Source organism: Sarcophilus harrisii, chromosome 1 (genome assembly GCF_902635505.1).
Source record: "Sarcophilus harrisii chromosome 1, mSarHar1.11, whole genome shotgun sequence".
Lineage (NCBI taxonomy): Eukaryota > Metazoa > Chordata > Mammalia > Dasyuromorphia > Dasyuridae > Sarcophilus > Sarcophilus harrisii.
The window spans coordinates 270,751,689-270,767,151 of NC_045426.1; the positions used below are offsets into that span (position 1 = coordinate 270,751,689).

Consider the following 15,463-nt stretch of genomic DNA (forward strand, 5'->3'; position numbering starts at 1 on the left):
ACTTGAACTTGGCTATTCCTCAGACAGAATGCTGTCTATAGTGCCACCTAGCTGCCTCATAAACGATTTGTTCATGATCACTCAACTACTTGGTGGCAAAGAATTTAAACATGACATGAATTCTAACACTTTTCCTACTTCATCAAATTGTCTCTAAATCAATTTGTAATCTAGTAACTTAAAATCTAGTTTCAGAAAGAGAGGGAAAATAGTCACATCAAGCCAGTGGCCAGAAAACACATTTGTCACCTATATAATAAATAAAGAAGTAAGCTTAATTAGGAAAAAATTTGAATTGCTCATTTTTTTTTAAAGAAATGAATTTTTATTACTTTCAAGAACATACAGTAACTCAAACCAGACCAACAAAAGTGCTTTCCAGTAGTATTCCTTGGAGGACATTCTTCAATGAACAGATTAAAAAATGCTTTGTGATTAGCATTATCACTTATTTTCATGGAGATGGATGCTACTAAAGTGCTTCAAGCTAAATGATAAGTTCTTATCCATGTTTTTAAAACATTTGCCCTAAAATTTTATTTATATTATTAATTTGCAGTCTCTGAAGAGAAGACTGGATAAGCAAAGATAAATTTCAGTCTGGCCATGTGTGAACAAACTGAATTAGCTGAGTATGAATGAAAGAGTTGTTCCCTTACTTGCAATACAGTTCTCAATGGATTATCATTGGAACTAGAGAGCTGAAAATTACATTCTGATCAATGGAGATTCAAACAAAAAGTAACAATGAAGAAAATCTGATGGATGTTGAAGGCAAGAATGGTATACCATACAAAGTTTGTCTTCAGTGTTGTGGTATGTTGGTTTTTACATTAAGATTCTAAATACATTTCCACTAGGATGAAAAAAAAAAAAAAGCTCAAACATGCAACAATATAACTTTCTCAAACACCTGCTTTATAACTATCTTATTCCCCACTGGATAATTTAAGACTTGGAGGTAGAAATATGTTGTTTGCATACAATGTTATCAAACCTCTTATTTAAAAGCTTGTTGAAGGAAATATAATTCAAAATAGTATATATATATATTTTTTTTGCTGTGTAATAGTAATAGTCAAACCACTAAAAATAAAGGCATCTGAGCTGAATGGAGAGAAGTCAGCAGAATGCTCTCCTTGGGAGAAAGAGCTTAGGTGAGCTAGATTCCCTCCTAACTTGGGCACCCATGGAAATCTGGAGGAATAATTCCATATGAGGAGGCTTTCTAACTTTATTTCAAATATTTCCAAATATATAGTTTTCTTAATCAGTTTGCTAGCCATAAAAGGCAACCTGAAGATATCTTTCTCACTCCTCAGAAAGGAAGGGTTCTTGAGACAATGGGACCATGGTCATTCATGGAAAACTGGAGGAATAATTTCAGAGGAGTCTTTCTAACTTTATTCCAAACCATTCCCAAATTTAACAGTTTCCCCTATCAGTTTGCATTCCACAAAAGGCAAACCTGAAGATTCTTCCTATCCCTAAGAAATGAAAGAGTCTTTGGAGCCATAAAAGCTAAGGATTCCTCCATTTGGCCAACGTTGTTTTGTTGATCAAAATATTCACATTGTTCACAGAAAACAAAAAGGAAGCAACTCATTCAATTCTAACAATAAAAAAATATTTTTAAAAAATTGATGATATAATCTCAAAAAGTAGGCCTAAGTTCATGACGCTACTTCGGTTTAGCTCTTCCCTCCCTCACCCCAACAAATATACTGCCTTCACAGGCATGTATGTTTCTTTGCTTGTGGCAAAGGAAAATTCTAAAGTCAAAATGTGAAATACAAAAGTCAGTTTCACTACACATTAAATAATGCATTTTTACGGACAAATGAAGAAAGTCTTTTTCTCTTTTCCAGCTTTAAAAAAAAAAATAATTTTTTTCGCCCCAAATATGTACATGGACAGTAGTGACAGCTTCAGCAGGCTATTCCTCCATCAATGCCCATGCTTCTTCAGCCTTTTCATAATACTTATTGGCAAGCCGGCCCTTCATGGCTTCCATAGCAGCCTCTGCTGCAGCAGTGTATAGATCTCCTGAAAGGGAAAGCAAACACGCTTTTAATGAATGAAAGGAATGGAACCTGTCCTCTGAATGGGGCTACCAAGGCAAATGTAAACCAGATTTAAGGCGCCCAGGGACAGCTTTGCTGTGCAAAGGATTTAAGTTAGGTGGAGCAGAAAAAGATTTCTCTTTTTCAGGATTGTTAAGACAAAGAACCTGAAGAACCATGAACTATTAGTAGAGCTCTGGACCTGAAGTCAAGAAGATCCAAGTTCAAATGCAGTCTCCTACACTTAAAAGCTATGTAACCCTAATACTGTCATTTCCTCCTCTGTATGATGGGGATAATAATAGGGAATGTGTGAGGATCAAATGATAATTGTAAAGTGCTTAGTCCAGTATCCTGAAAAGCTCCAATAAGACAAACAACTACTCCCTCCTGGTTCCCAATTTATTTAGGAATGGCTCAAGCACATTATAAAGCAGAGTGATGACTGTCTCCAAGATACTGTCAACTCTAACTCTAGGATTCCCGGATATGCTCAATGACTTAATTCTAATGGTGAGATAGTAAGTTGGGGAGAGAAAAAAAATCTTTGCACCAAGTTTCTCTGATAAAGAATTTATTGCTAAGATACATAGGGAGCTGATCCAAATTCATAGGAGAAGAAATGCAAACTGTAAAAATAGTCATATAAAATGCTCTAAATACTAATAATTAAAGAAAAGCAAATTAAAACAACTCTGAAATACCACCTCACACCCCTCAGACTGGTAAAGTTGACAAAAAAGGAAAATGATAAATGTTGGAGGACTGTAAATAAGCACATTAATGTGAAGTGGTCCAGTCATTTTGTAAAGGAATTTGGTTCTATTCCCACACATTTATTAAGTTATACATACCCTTTGATCTAGTGATACATTTACTAATCTATACCCCAAGGAATTCAAAGAGTGAGGAAAAGGATCTAGGGAAACAACAATATTTATAGCAGCTCTTTCCATGGTGTCAAAGAATTGGAAACTGGTAAGATGCACATCAAATTGGGGATGGCTGAATAAGTTATGGTATATGTATGTGATTCAATACAAAATTCAATTCAAAAATGTGTAAGAAATGCTAAAGGGGATAATATCAAGAAAGCCTGGGAAATTTTATATGAAATGATGCAAAGTGAAGTGAACAGAACCAGGAGAATAATTTCTATAATAACAACAATACTATAAAGATAAACAACTTAAAAGACTTAGGAACACAATGAAGTTAATCATGACAAATATGGAAATATGTTTAAAAGAAGTGCATATCTATAATCTGTATCAGACTGCTTGCCTTTTTGGGGAGGAGGAAGAAGGCAAAGGAGGGAGGGAGAAAAAATTTGGAACACAGAATTTTACAAAAATTAATATTGAAAACTATACATGTATTTCAAAAAATAAAATACTGTTGAACAAAAAAAAAATATTAGAAACAGACAAAAGAAATTCCTTTCCCTACTTTTTATTTTCTATATGTTTGTAGACCATAAATACTTAATAAATATTGCTTCCATTTCTAGGTATCACTATTCTGTTAGCCTTATTTTTCTATTTGTTTTTTGTCCAATCTCAAATAGTAATAAAGATTTAGAGACTGAAACAGCAAGCATTTTTCCCCCCTCAATATTCTTGCCAGTTTGCTTTCGCAGAAATTTCATTATGATAATTTTACTTAAAAACCTCACCATTTGATGGATATTATTTTAAATCTGTTAATTTATTTGGAGAGGATTGTCATTTTCTGATTGGACTAACTCTTGAGCATTTATATTTAGTTTTTCTTTCATTTCTTAAGATATTGGCTTATAATTTCCTTTAGAAAGACTGTACTAAGACTACTAAAACAATTCTCTAATATTTCACTTTTTAATGTGTGAATGGAGTTTCTTGTTTTTACAGCATTTTCTTTATTGGTAATATATGAGAATGAAAATAAGTATTTATTGAATGAAGGAATGAGACCACAGCTTCTTGGAATAAAGAAGTTGGGTAAGAAGATTTACATCTCTGATTTGTTTTTCATCTTTTACTTTTTTCTAAACTCTGTGGCATGGTAGGGATTTTATCACTATACTTTTCAATATATTTATACAGATATTTATCAATATAATTTATTAATATAAATGAAATCTACTTTAGCACAGTTTAGAAAGTGTAAATGACTAAGAATTGTTTATGAACACATCCTTTGAACACTAGACATGACTGAGAGTAATTTTTTGCATATCAATAAAAGTGCTAGCTGGAAATAAGTGGAGTTTATTAAGAAAGAAGCTATTTATTTAGTATTCAAATAAATTTATGAATTTGATTTTGTATTTACAAAATTTGTACCTAAAAAAGTTCCTCAAATTAAAAAAAATTACTGTTTTTATTTATTGCTCTAACTTTTTCTAACAATCGACTGAAAAAGATAACAAACACCCTTCTTTTTGCCTTGCAGTTCTTCTACCAATAAGTAGCTTTTACAGAACTGTATTATAAGTTTTGACATACAACTTTTTAAGTGTACAAATAAAATTATATAATTTTCAAAGTTTAAATAAAAAGATTACCAGATAGTTCAAAAACCATGTGCATAACCTACAACCTTTTATTTTTGTCTAGTTTTTCCTGTTGAAGGCACTGGATTTTCTAAATGTTCCATCAAGTTAATTACCAAAAAATGATATTTTGATCTTTTCATTCCCATGTTAATTCCCCTGATTTCTTTTACTTGTCTCATTACTAGGATTTTTTCTGGAAATAGAAAATCGATTTGTGATTTTTACTGATAATAACGACAATGATGATAGAAGGTAATATTTGTATGGCACTTATTATGTGTCAAATATTTTACAAGTATTATCTTATTTGAGACTCATCACAAACCTGGGAGATGAGTGCTATTATTCCTTAATGATGAAGGAACTGAAACAATCACAGGTGTTAAGTGACTTATCTGGGTTCATAGAGCTAGGTCTAAAGTTGGATTTGAATTGACTGCAGCCCCACAGAGCTTTTGAATAAAAAATCCCTCTCCAGGATGCCACTTTCTTTTCATCATACAGGCTTAGAGCATTGAGAGGTTAAGTTTCTTGGTTATGACCCCACAGCGATAGCATTTCTCATACTATGTCATTTATTGATAATAAAAATGAATACTCTTTAATTTAGTGAACAACCTTGTTTGGGGTCTGTTTTTAGTGGCAACACTTTTCTTGTTTCACAGTTTATCATTTTAACTTTCGATTTTTCCTGATGGAAGTATTTTAATTTCTCCTGCAATAATTGCAAAAAAAAAAAAAAAAAAAAAAAAAAAAAAAAAAGCCACAAAACTATATATACAAGGAGTTCTGAAAATCCTACCCCCTCATTCTATTCTATGAAATCTTTTAAGACTATTCCAACCAAAAAGGATTTTTACCCCCTCTATGGTTTCAATAATATTTCTTGCATTCTTTTGCATTTTAATTATGTTTTCCCTTCCCAAACTGATTAATTTTTTTTTTTTTTGACCAAGTAAAAGAAGTAATTCTTTGTCTCATTTCTTACTTAGCCTTAATCACTGACTGGGTGTTGCCTCAGTCAGACGGGGACCTATTAAAGATTTTAATCAATTTTAAAAGGTCAGGGACTCTCACTACATCCAGGGTCATCTCCAGCCACTGACCCTATCTGGCTCCAGAGAGAAAGTGAGGGTGGTGACTTTGCACAGCCTTCCCATATTGAAATACAACTCATTTGCACATCACAGCTGGTCACAGCCTATCTTCTTCAAGAAAAAAAGACAAACAACAATGACCACAACATCTTTTCAACAGAATTATAAACTCCCTAAGGGCAGAGGGAGCTTATCTTATATTTCTGTTTATAGCTACTATAAAATTAACAAGGTAATAAGTACTGAGTATAGTCTCAAGAAAACTTGGTGGATTAATTACACCCAATTCCATCCAATAAGGGAAATAACCATTCTACCTGATCTTTTTGGATCTTTCTCTAGCTGGAAGCCACCTGTAAATAGCATTTCAGCCTCTCTTGCCAGGAGTGTGTGCCTCGGATCATCTTGTATTCCATCATATTCACCTCCTTCATCATAATCTGTCGTGTTTAATGCAGTGTCATACCAGTGTAGGGCCTCCTGCCAGTCTCGTGCTCTAGGGGATGAGATAGGAACAAAAGAGGAATATTTATCAAAGTAGTAGAGGGGGAGAATTAAAAAAGAGAGAAGGTATAGGTCAAAGTTGGTGGATGATGGGAACAAGAGTCAAGAGGATAAAATGGTACTAAATAAAGAGTTCTAATACTTTTTGGTCTCAGGCTCTTTTTATACTCTTAAAATTTCTGAGAATGTTACAAACACTTTTTGTTTATATAGGTTTTATCTTTTTAAAAATACAGTATATATTTTTATATAGTATATTTAATATATTAGAAATTAAAATGTTAAAATATTTAAATATAATAAACTCATTACATATTATCATAAATGACATATTTTATTTTAAAAAACCTCCCATTTTCTAAAATAGATAAATTTAGTGAGGAGAGCAGCAATTTTTATTTTTTTGGGGGAGCAAATCTCTCTAATATTTGGCTTAGTAGAAGACTGATTCTCATTTCTGCTTTATTCAATTGTTTTGGGATATATTATTTTGGTTGAAGTATTTAAAGAAAATCTGGGTTCACAGAGATATGTAGTTGGAAAAGAAAGGTGTGTTTTACCAGCAAATCACCTTAGTATTATTATGAAAATAGTTTTGACATTCTGGACCACTGAAAGGTTCTCAGGGATTCCTAGGGTCTTAATGCCTTGTTTTAAGAAGCTCTAGGTTACAGCCAATGGACCAAATCTAAGGCTTTGGAATACAAAATGGAGAATTGTGAAATATTGCACTAGGATTGGCAAAATCAACTTCCTAAGTACAAGATAGAGAGCTGGAGACAGAGAAGTTATTCTGAAAAAGATCTGGAAAAAAGTCTCAGTGGACTTTGAGCTTAATATAAGTCAATAGTGTAATATAGTAAGTCAAACAATCTAAGGCAAATTTGGGATATGTTAAGAGAGCATAACTTCCAGAATAAGGGATGTGATAGTGTCCTTGTACTCTCTCCCTATTCAGTCTCATCTGGATTATTGTGTTTCATTCAGGGTACTATGGTTTAAAAAAAATTTATCTTTAAGAAAGATAAAATAGAGAATGACCAGAAGTAGTTAACCAGGACTGTGCCAAAGCCTTGAGGATATGATCTTCAGCTGAAGGAATGAGCCATGTTTAATATGTTCAAGGGAGAACATGATAGCTGTCTTGACAAGTATTGGCAGGGCTGGCATGTGGAGAAGGGATTAAACTCATTTTGAATTTAATCCTCAATTTGAGTTTTGCCTCAGAGGGCAGCACCAGGAGCCATGGATGGAATTTGTAAAGAAGCTGACTTATGTGTGGCAGGAAAAACTTCCTAACAATTACAGCTGTTCAAAAACCGGCATAAACTTCCTTAGAAAGTGGAAGCTTTGTCTTTCTTGGAAGTCTTCAAGCAGAGATTGGATGACTACTTATAAGACATGTTATAGTGAAGATGAACTACTATTATGTTATTTTTTATTTTTAAAGCTTTTTATTTTCAAAACATATGCATAGTTTGACATTCTCCCTTGCAAAACTTTGTATTCCAAATTTTTTTCTCTCTCCCTTCTCCCTACCCCCTTTCCTAGATCAAATAATCCAGTATATGTTAAACATGTGCAATTCTTCTATACATATTTTCACAATTATCACGCTGCATAAGAAAAATCAGATCAAAAAGGGAAAAAATGAGAAAGAAAACAAAATGCAAGCAAATAACAACATAAAAGATGAAAATGCATGTTGTGATTCACACTCAGTGGCTACAGTCTGGGTGCAAATGACTCTCTCCATCACAAGACCATTGGAACTGGCCCACCAGAATTGATCATCATATAATAATCTTGTGATTGAACAGCTGTTATTATAATAGCACATAAGACTCCTGATTCCTCTGGTACTCCATTTGCTTTGATTCCTTTGGAAACTGGCTGGTATTTTTTTTTTTAGAGAAAGCAAGGGGCAGTCATACTCCTTTCTGCTAGAGACTGAGATGGAGACTTGTTCATTGAACTGGAGTATTTCCCAGTATCACTCCTTTTTCTAGTTTACTCATCAACCCTTTGCAATCTAGGATTTGACCTCATTACTCACTGAAACTGCTGTCTCTTAAGTTACCAAGCCTCCTCTCCTGCTGAATACTCTTTTTACTCTAATTTTCATGATATCACTTGGTTCTCCTCCTATTGATCTGATTATTCTTTCTAAGTCTCCTATGCTGGATCTCGTGTGTGTGTGTGTGTGTGTGTGTGTGTGTGTGTATAAAATTTAAAAAAATATGTAAATAAAATAAAATGGACAGGCAGGGGAGTAATGTGTAATGAATTTGACAAGATAGGATGGGACCAGGTTGTGAAAGACTTTAAATGCCCAATAGAAAGGTTCAATTCTTGTTCTAGAGTCAATAGGGAGGCAGTATGTGGAATTTATTAGAGAGGGAAGTGACATGGTCAAATCTGTGCTTACTCTTGGTGATACACATACACACAATACCCACAAAATGTATGTATATATGGAGCATAGGAGGGTAAATAGGTAAAGTGAAAAGAGTGCTAGGCCTAGAATGAGGAAAACTCATCTTACTGAATTCACATCTAGCCTCAGACACTTCCTAGCTGTGTGACTCTAAGGCAAGTCATTTAACCCTATTTGCCTCAGCTTCCTCTTCTGTAAAATGGAGAAGGAAATGGTGAACCATTCCAATGTCTTTGCTAAAAAAAAAATCCTAAATGGAGTCATGGAGATTTGGACCTGGTTGAAAAATGACTAAACACACAACTGTGCATAGATCCCCAGGCTGTTTTGATTTCTTTCTCTCTGTTCTCAGTGAGCTCATCAGCTCCCACAGATGTAGCTTTCATCATTATACAGATGGATCTGAAGTTGCATTTATTCAATCAGGTGCCAAATCTTCCTTTTTTGCTCCATAACATATTTTCCATCCTACTCCTTCCCACTGCTCCCATGGCCACCATCTTAGTAGAGAGAGGCTTTGACAAAACTATTGTAATAATAGCATCTTGACTCAAGTCTCTCCACATTCTAATATCTTTCTATGCAGCATCACATTCAATACACACACAGGACTTTTTGGAGCTCAAGCTGAGGACCTGTGTATGGTCACCAAGAGAAAAGCATAGATGTGACCATTTCACTTCCCTCTCCAATAAATTCCAAATACTGCCTCCCTATGGACTCCAGAACAAAATTTGAACTTTCTATTGGGCATCTAAAGTCTTTCATACAACCTGGTCCCATCCTGTCTTGTCAGATTCATTACACATTACTCCCCTGCCTGTACATTACCCATTGAGCCAAAATGGATTTCTCTGTCCTTTGTCCAGCCTTCCCCCTACCCTCTTAGCTCAATTGCTAGGATTGAAATTCACTCTTAGAACAGAGGTGTCAAACTGAATGTAGCCTGAATCAAATAAAATGTAACTGAGAAATACTTAACAAAATAAATAACAATACAATATAATATTAATTTGTAGTTTTCTATGTTAATATGTAATCCTGAGGAATCCCATTCTTTTTTAATTTGACACAACAGTTTTAGAGATTGCCCTTTCTTATCTCGAACTGCTAGTGCCTTCCCTTACTAATTACTTTGTACTTATTATATACATAATTACATATTCTCTCATAGAATATAAGCTTCCTGGGAGGAAGACACTGTGTCTTTTTTTTGGCTTTTATTTCTGAGACACCTAGCACAAAACCTGAATTACTGATAGGCTTGAATGGTTAATTGTCTCTCCTAATGGGTAGTAGAAACAGTTAGTCTAGGTTTGGTAGTAGAGGAAACCACATTTCTACTCCTCTACTCCTCTCCGGGCTTTAATGGAACCTTTTGGGGAAAAAAGGTTGAACAATTAAGCTGGAACAGCAAAAGCCCCAACTTCTATCTCATTTCTTCCATTCCATTCTTTATGCTAATTAGCAATGGAAAAAAGACTGTCTACTCTTACTTGACTGAATAAAAGATTTCCTCCTTAGTGTGTGAGAAATGTTAGCCTCCAAAGGCATTTAGCCAAGACCATTCTGGAAAAGACAAGAGAAAAGCCAGGTGTTAAGCAGACAGAGTGGCTTTCCTGGGCTTCCAGAATGCCTTACTCTCCAACAGAAGGGTAAAACAGTTGTCCCTTTGGCTCGATTCCCAGTGAATGCCTGCCTCATCATTTAAAAATACAAAATCAAAACCCCACACCTACAAATGTGGTTTATGAGCTAATTAAGAGCTTCAACTACTTTATAAACCACTCTTTACCCATTCCCTCAAGTGTGGGAAACTAGAACAAAGGGAATACAACTCTAATTCGTATAATCTTAGGAAAGTAATTTTTACCTTTCTGTTTCTCCCTCTCAAATTTGAGTACTTTGGACTAGAGTCTTTTTGACTCTAAAATTCTAAGGCTCTCTTTGAATGCTAGCATATCATTCCATCTCCAGACACAAATATTTTCACTTGCTATTTGTTTCTCAGCCTGGAAGGAATGTTCTCTCTCCTTATCTCTGTCTCCTAGCTTCCTTCAAGTTTCAGATAAATTCCTACCTTCTCTTAGAAGTATGTTCCACTTCTCCTTAATTTTAATTTTAGAACTACTCTCCATTTTATCTTGAACATATCTTCTTAGCACATAGTTATATGCATGGTCTCCTCCTTCAAACTATGTGGAAGGAAGGACCCTTTTATTTATTTATTTTTGGGGTTCTGCTTAGTACAGTGCCTGATTCATATATAGTAGCTGCTCAGTAAATGCCAGCTATCATACATAACCCTGTACTTCCAAAACTCAGCCATCCCCTAACATTAACAAGTTAAAAATGGAGACCACCTTTCCAAAACATCTATGAATTGATACAGAGGAAATAAATGAAACTAGTAAAACAAGATACACAATGACTATAAAAATGTAAGTGAAAAGAACAACAACAAAAATAAATAATGTATAATTGTATAAGGATTAAACTTTGAATAGATGAAGGACTACTGGTAGAGAAGACTGCAAATATTATTAGATGTATGACTAATGTGGAAATATGTTTAATATGATTGTACAAGTATAAACTATATCAAATGTCTTGCTGCCTTGGGAGGGAATAAAGAGAAAGAAAAAAATTGGAAATCAAAAATTTTTTAAAAAGTAAATGTTGAAAACTATCTTTACATGTTATTGGAAAAAATAAAATACCTATTAAGTGGGGAAAAGACTCTGTTGATGGATTAATTAGTTTTGTTGAACTTTTTTTTTAATCTTTTTATTCTTTGTCACAAGGGATGGTTTGATAGAGGCATATATGGAAATGAAAATTATGTAAAAACAAAAGATAATAGTAAAAAAAAAAAAGTTTTAACACATTCAAACTTACTCATCTTCCCTATCTGCCTTAAAGTCCTCACTGTGCTCCAAAAAGAATTTGGGATCAAGGACACTTTGGACTTTTCTCTACCTTTTTTTAAACCTGATCTTGAAGGCACATACTTGAAAAATCTCTTTTTAAAAATTTAACCGATGACTTTAAAGCATGTTATTGTTGTTCTAACACTGCTTTCCCTGCCAATGAGAACCATTCCTTGTACCTAAGAAGTCCAGTTAAGCAAATCAAATAAATTAACATGTCTGAAAGCATAGGTCTTAATCTGAACAGTTTACCACTCATCTACCAAAACTAGTAACTTTCTGTAAAGATGCCAAAATAAATGAGGCCATGAAAGAACCTACTAACTACAGATATCATCCCATCCATACATCATGTTGATTAGAACCCAACATAATTTACAAGAATTTTAGTGGCAATTAAGCACATTTTACTGGAAATACAGTTGATTCTTTCCGTTTAACTTGCATCATGGGGGCAGCCAGGTGGTACAGCAGATAAAGCACTGGGTCTGGAGTCAGGAGGGCCTGAGTTCAAATGTGAACTTAGATACTTAGTATCTGTGTGATCTTGGACAAATCATTTAATCTCAATTGCTTTCCATCCCTTTATCCCCAAAAAGAGATTTTTATATTACATTATTTCACTATCATTTCTCTGGAATTAAGATTGGTCAATGTATTGATTTGAGTTCTAAGATATTTTAATGAAAATAAGTTTCTCATCCCACATCCTCTCAGGCATTTAAATGAACCTATATTATAACTTTCCTGCCTACTTTAGTTCAGCAGGGAGGAGAACAAGGAGAAAGAGCTAAGACTACAACTTTATTCCCTAAATGGCTCAAGTTTTTTTTTTATTTTGTTATTTTGTAGTAGACAGTAAATGTCTGCTAGTAAATGTTTAAAAAGAGGATGGACAATTTTGATGCACATGGCTCTTTTCAACAGCAAGGTGATTCATGCCAGTTCCAATAGTCTTGTGAGCCATCTGCACCCAGACTATAGATACCGAGTGTGGATCACAACATGTATTTTCACTTTTGTTGTTGTTGTTTGCTTGCATTTTGTTTTCTTTCTCATTTTTTTCCCTTTTTGATCTGATTTTTCTTGTGCAGCCTGTTAGTTATGGAAATCTGTATAAAAGAAATGTACATATTTAACATTTACTGGATTACTTGATGTCTAGGGGGGGTGAGGAGAAGGGAGAGAGAAACAAATTTTGACCACATAGTTTTTCAAGGGTAAATGTTGAAAACTATGCATATGTTTTGAAAATAAAAAGCTTAAAAAACAAGAAGAGGGGGTGGAGAAAAAAGGTAAAAAGGGGAAGGAATATATCCATAATACACTTTTAAGTTTAATCTGCACTAGTAACATTCACTTAAATCATTTTCTCAAATCTATACAGTTAACAGTATAATAAATCAAGCCCTGATTTGTAGCTTTTACTGATTTCCAAGATATAAATGCTCACACTTAAAATTTAATCACTGGCTTTTGAGACTGAGTATGAACTGGCTTCGGTATACCCTGGCAAAAGTGTCTGTGAATATACAGCTACAATAAAAATAATTATAATGTACATATCTGTTTATGTATATATACATGGGTTTACATCTCATCCCTGTGTTTTTTATAACTGCACATTCTTGGGAAAGAGAGGAAATGAGGGAAAGAGAATACATGTATCAGTGCAAATTCATTAACCATTACTACAAATATAACTTTAGAATATCTGCTCAGCTGATGGGTACACAACAGCATAATATTCTGTCAACAATAACAACTTTATGAAAGTTATATAAAAACTAGGTGTATTACAAGAGGAATGAACATGTGTGGAACCCAAAGAATTCACAATCTATACAGAAGTTTGCATTTTTGAAACAGCAGGACAAAGGAAAGAGGAGATACCAGAAATTTCCTTCTAAATGAGCATGAAGGGGAAAGGTGCAGTAAAGTGGGATAAAAGGACAAAACTCCTTCTGAAGGTAAGGAACAAGGTATGGCAAAAACCTCATTCTTTTCCCTTGGGAACTGCTAATCTATGAAAATAGAATGGTCTGTTTATCTGTATATGTCTTAGCTGTACAAAGAGTTTCTCAGGCTCCTACAGATTGACTGGCATCTGTCTTGACTCCAGGGATGGATTCCCTGAATCCATCTTGGGATGAAAACTTATATTATGTTAATGCAGTGGGGGCTTCGTCATTGACATCTTCAAGATCGTCTGCATATTCTGGGTCCAGTGTTTTTGGAAAATGTAGCAATTCAAAAAGACAAATTCAGGAGACCCCTTAACATAATACCAATTCCTAGTGACTATATATATATCCCGGGCTCCATTATCATAAACAGGAGATCCCACTGACTTCAAAGCAAAATTCATTTTTTTTTTCTTTTTGAAAAAAACTCAAGAGAAAATTCAGACCTAGAATCCAGGTTTCTCAATTCTCAGTCCATGGGGATTAGGCTAGTTGGACAACTTATATTGTAGGGTTTGTAACCAGAAAAATAAATGTAAGTTGTTATTACCTGTCAGAGCTGAGGTTCAGACCTGTGTCATAGGCTCTTGCCACAAGAATCATAGAATGACGGTCACCTGCTTCTGCAGCCTTCAGTAAGTAATCAAATCCTTTTGTTCTATTTTCCTCCGACTCCTATTAAACACACCCAAAATGTTATTTATGTGTATGTATATCTCTATGATCTTTCCTTCTCACTATCTATCATGCTTTAAGACAAAACTTCTAATATCACTTAAACCTCCCAGATTATCTAAGATGACAGGAAAAGAAAATGATAAATGTTGGAGGGAATATGGGAAAACTGCATGTTATTGGAGTTGTGAACTGATCCAACCATTCTGGAGAACAATTTGGAACTATTCCCAAAGGGCTATAAAACTGTGTACACATTTTGATCCAGCAGTTTCTTTCCGGGTTCTGTATCCCAAAGAGATCATAAAAAAGGGAAAAAGACCCACATGTGCAAAAATGTTTCTGGCAGCCCTTTTTGTGGTGTCAAGGAACTGGAAAATGGATGCCCATCAATTGGAGAATGGCTGAATAAGTTATGGCATATGAATGCTCAGCAGGATGATTTCAGAGAGGCCTGGAGAGACTTACATGAACTGATGCTAAGTGAAATGAGCAGAACCAGGAGATCATTATACATGGAAACAACAAGACTATACAAAGGTCTTTTCTGATGGACATAGCTCTTTCTCACAATGAAGTGATTCAGGCCAATTGCAATAGACTTGTGATGGAAAGAGCCACCTACACCCAGAGAGAGGACTGTGAAGACTGAATATGGATTGAAATACAGTATTTTTACCTTTTTTGTTGTTGTTTGATTTTTTCCCCTTTTTGATCTGATTTTTCTTGTGCAGCATGATAAATGTGGAAACGTTTAGAAGAACTGTACATTTTTAACCTATGTTGGATTATGTGCTGTCTAGGGGAGGGGTGGAGGGAAAAAAATTTGGAACACAAGGAACAAAAGCTATCATTAAAAAAATTTTTTTTTAAATAAAATTATTTTCCTCTCTCTCCTCCCCCCCAAAAAAAAGAAAGAAAAAAAAAAAGAAACGAACTTCTGGGAATCTTACAGATCATTTTTTTTTCTTTTTTAATTAAATTCCATAAACATTATTAGCCATTCTAAGCACTGGACTTGGGAGTAGGAAAGACTTGAATTTGAATCTTGCCTCAGGAAGTTGCTAGCTATAGGCCCTGAGTAAACTATTTTTATAAGTCTCAGTTTTTTCATTTATAAAATGAAAGAGGATATGTTTAATGGCGTCTAAGAACCCTTTCTTTATATAAATTTATGATATTATATGATCTCCTATGTGCAATGCTGAACACTGATGATAATTTCCTTGCTAAAGCTATTACAGATACATGTCTGGA

At 34.3% G+C, this 15,463-nt stretch overlaps 1 protein-coding gene across 3 annotated transcripts in view; it reads right to left on the bottom strand.

Moving 5' to 3' along the window:
- Positions 1 to 302: 302 nt before the first annotated feature.
- Positions 303 to 15,463, bottom strand: part of EEF2K (eukaryotic elongation factor 2 kinase) — a 77,380-nt gene continuing 62,219 nt past the window's right edge. For all 3 annotated transcript variants that reach the window (XM_031942028.1, XM_031942037.1, XM_031942026.1), the window contains 3 exons: positions 14,082 to 14,206; positions 6,014 to 6,192; positions 303 to 2,046 (listed from right to left, as the gene is read on the bottom strand). In XM_031942028.1, coding sequence (XP_031797888.1) covers positions 1,937 to 2,046; positions 6,014 to 6,192; positions 14,082 to 14,206 — 414 coding nt within the window. In that variant the 3' untranslated portion in view covers positions 303 to 1,936. The remainder of the gene's footprint in view (positions 2,047 to 6,013; positions 6,193 to 14,081; positions 14,207 to 15,463) is intronic.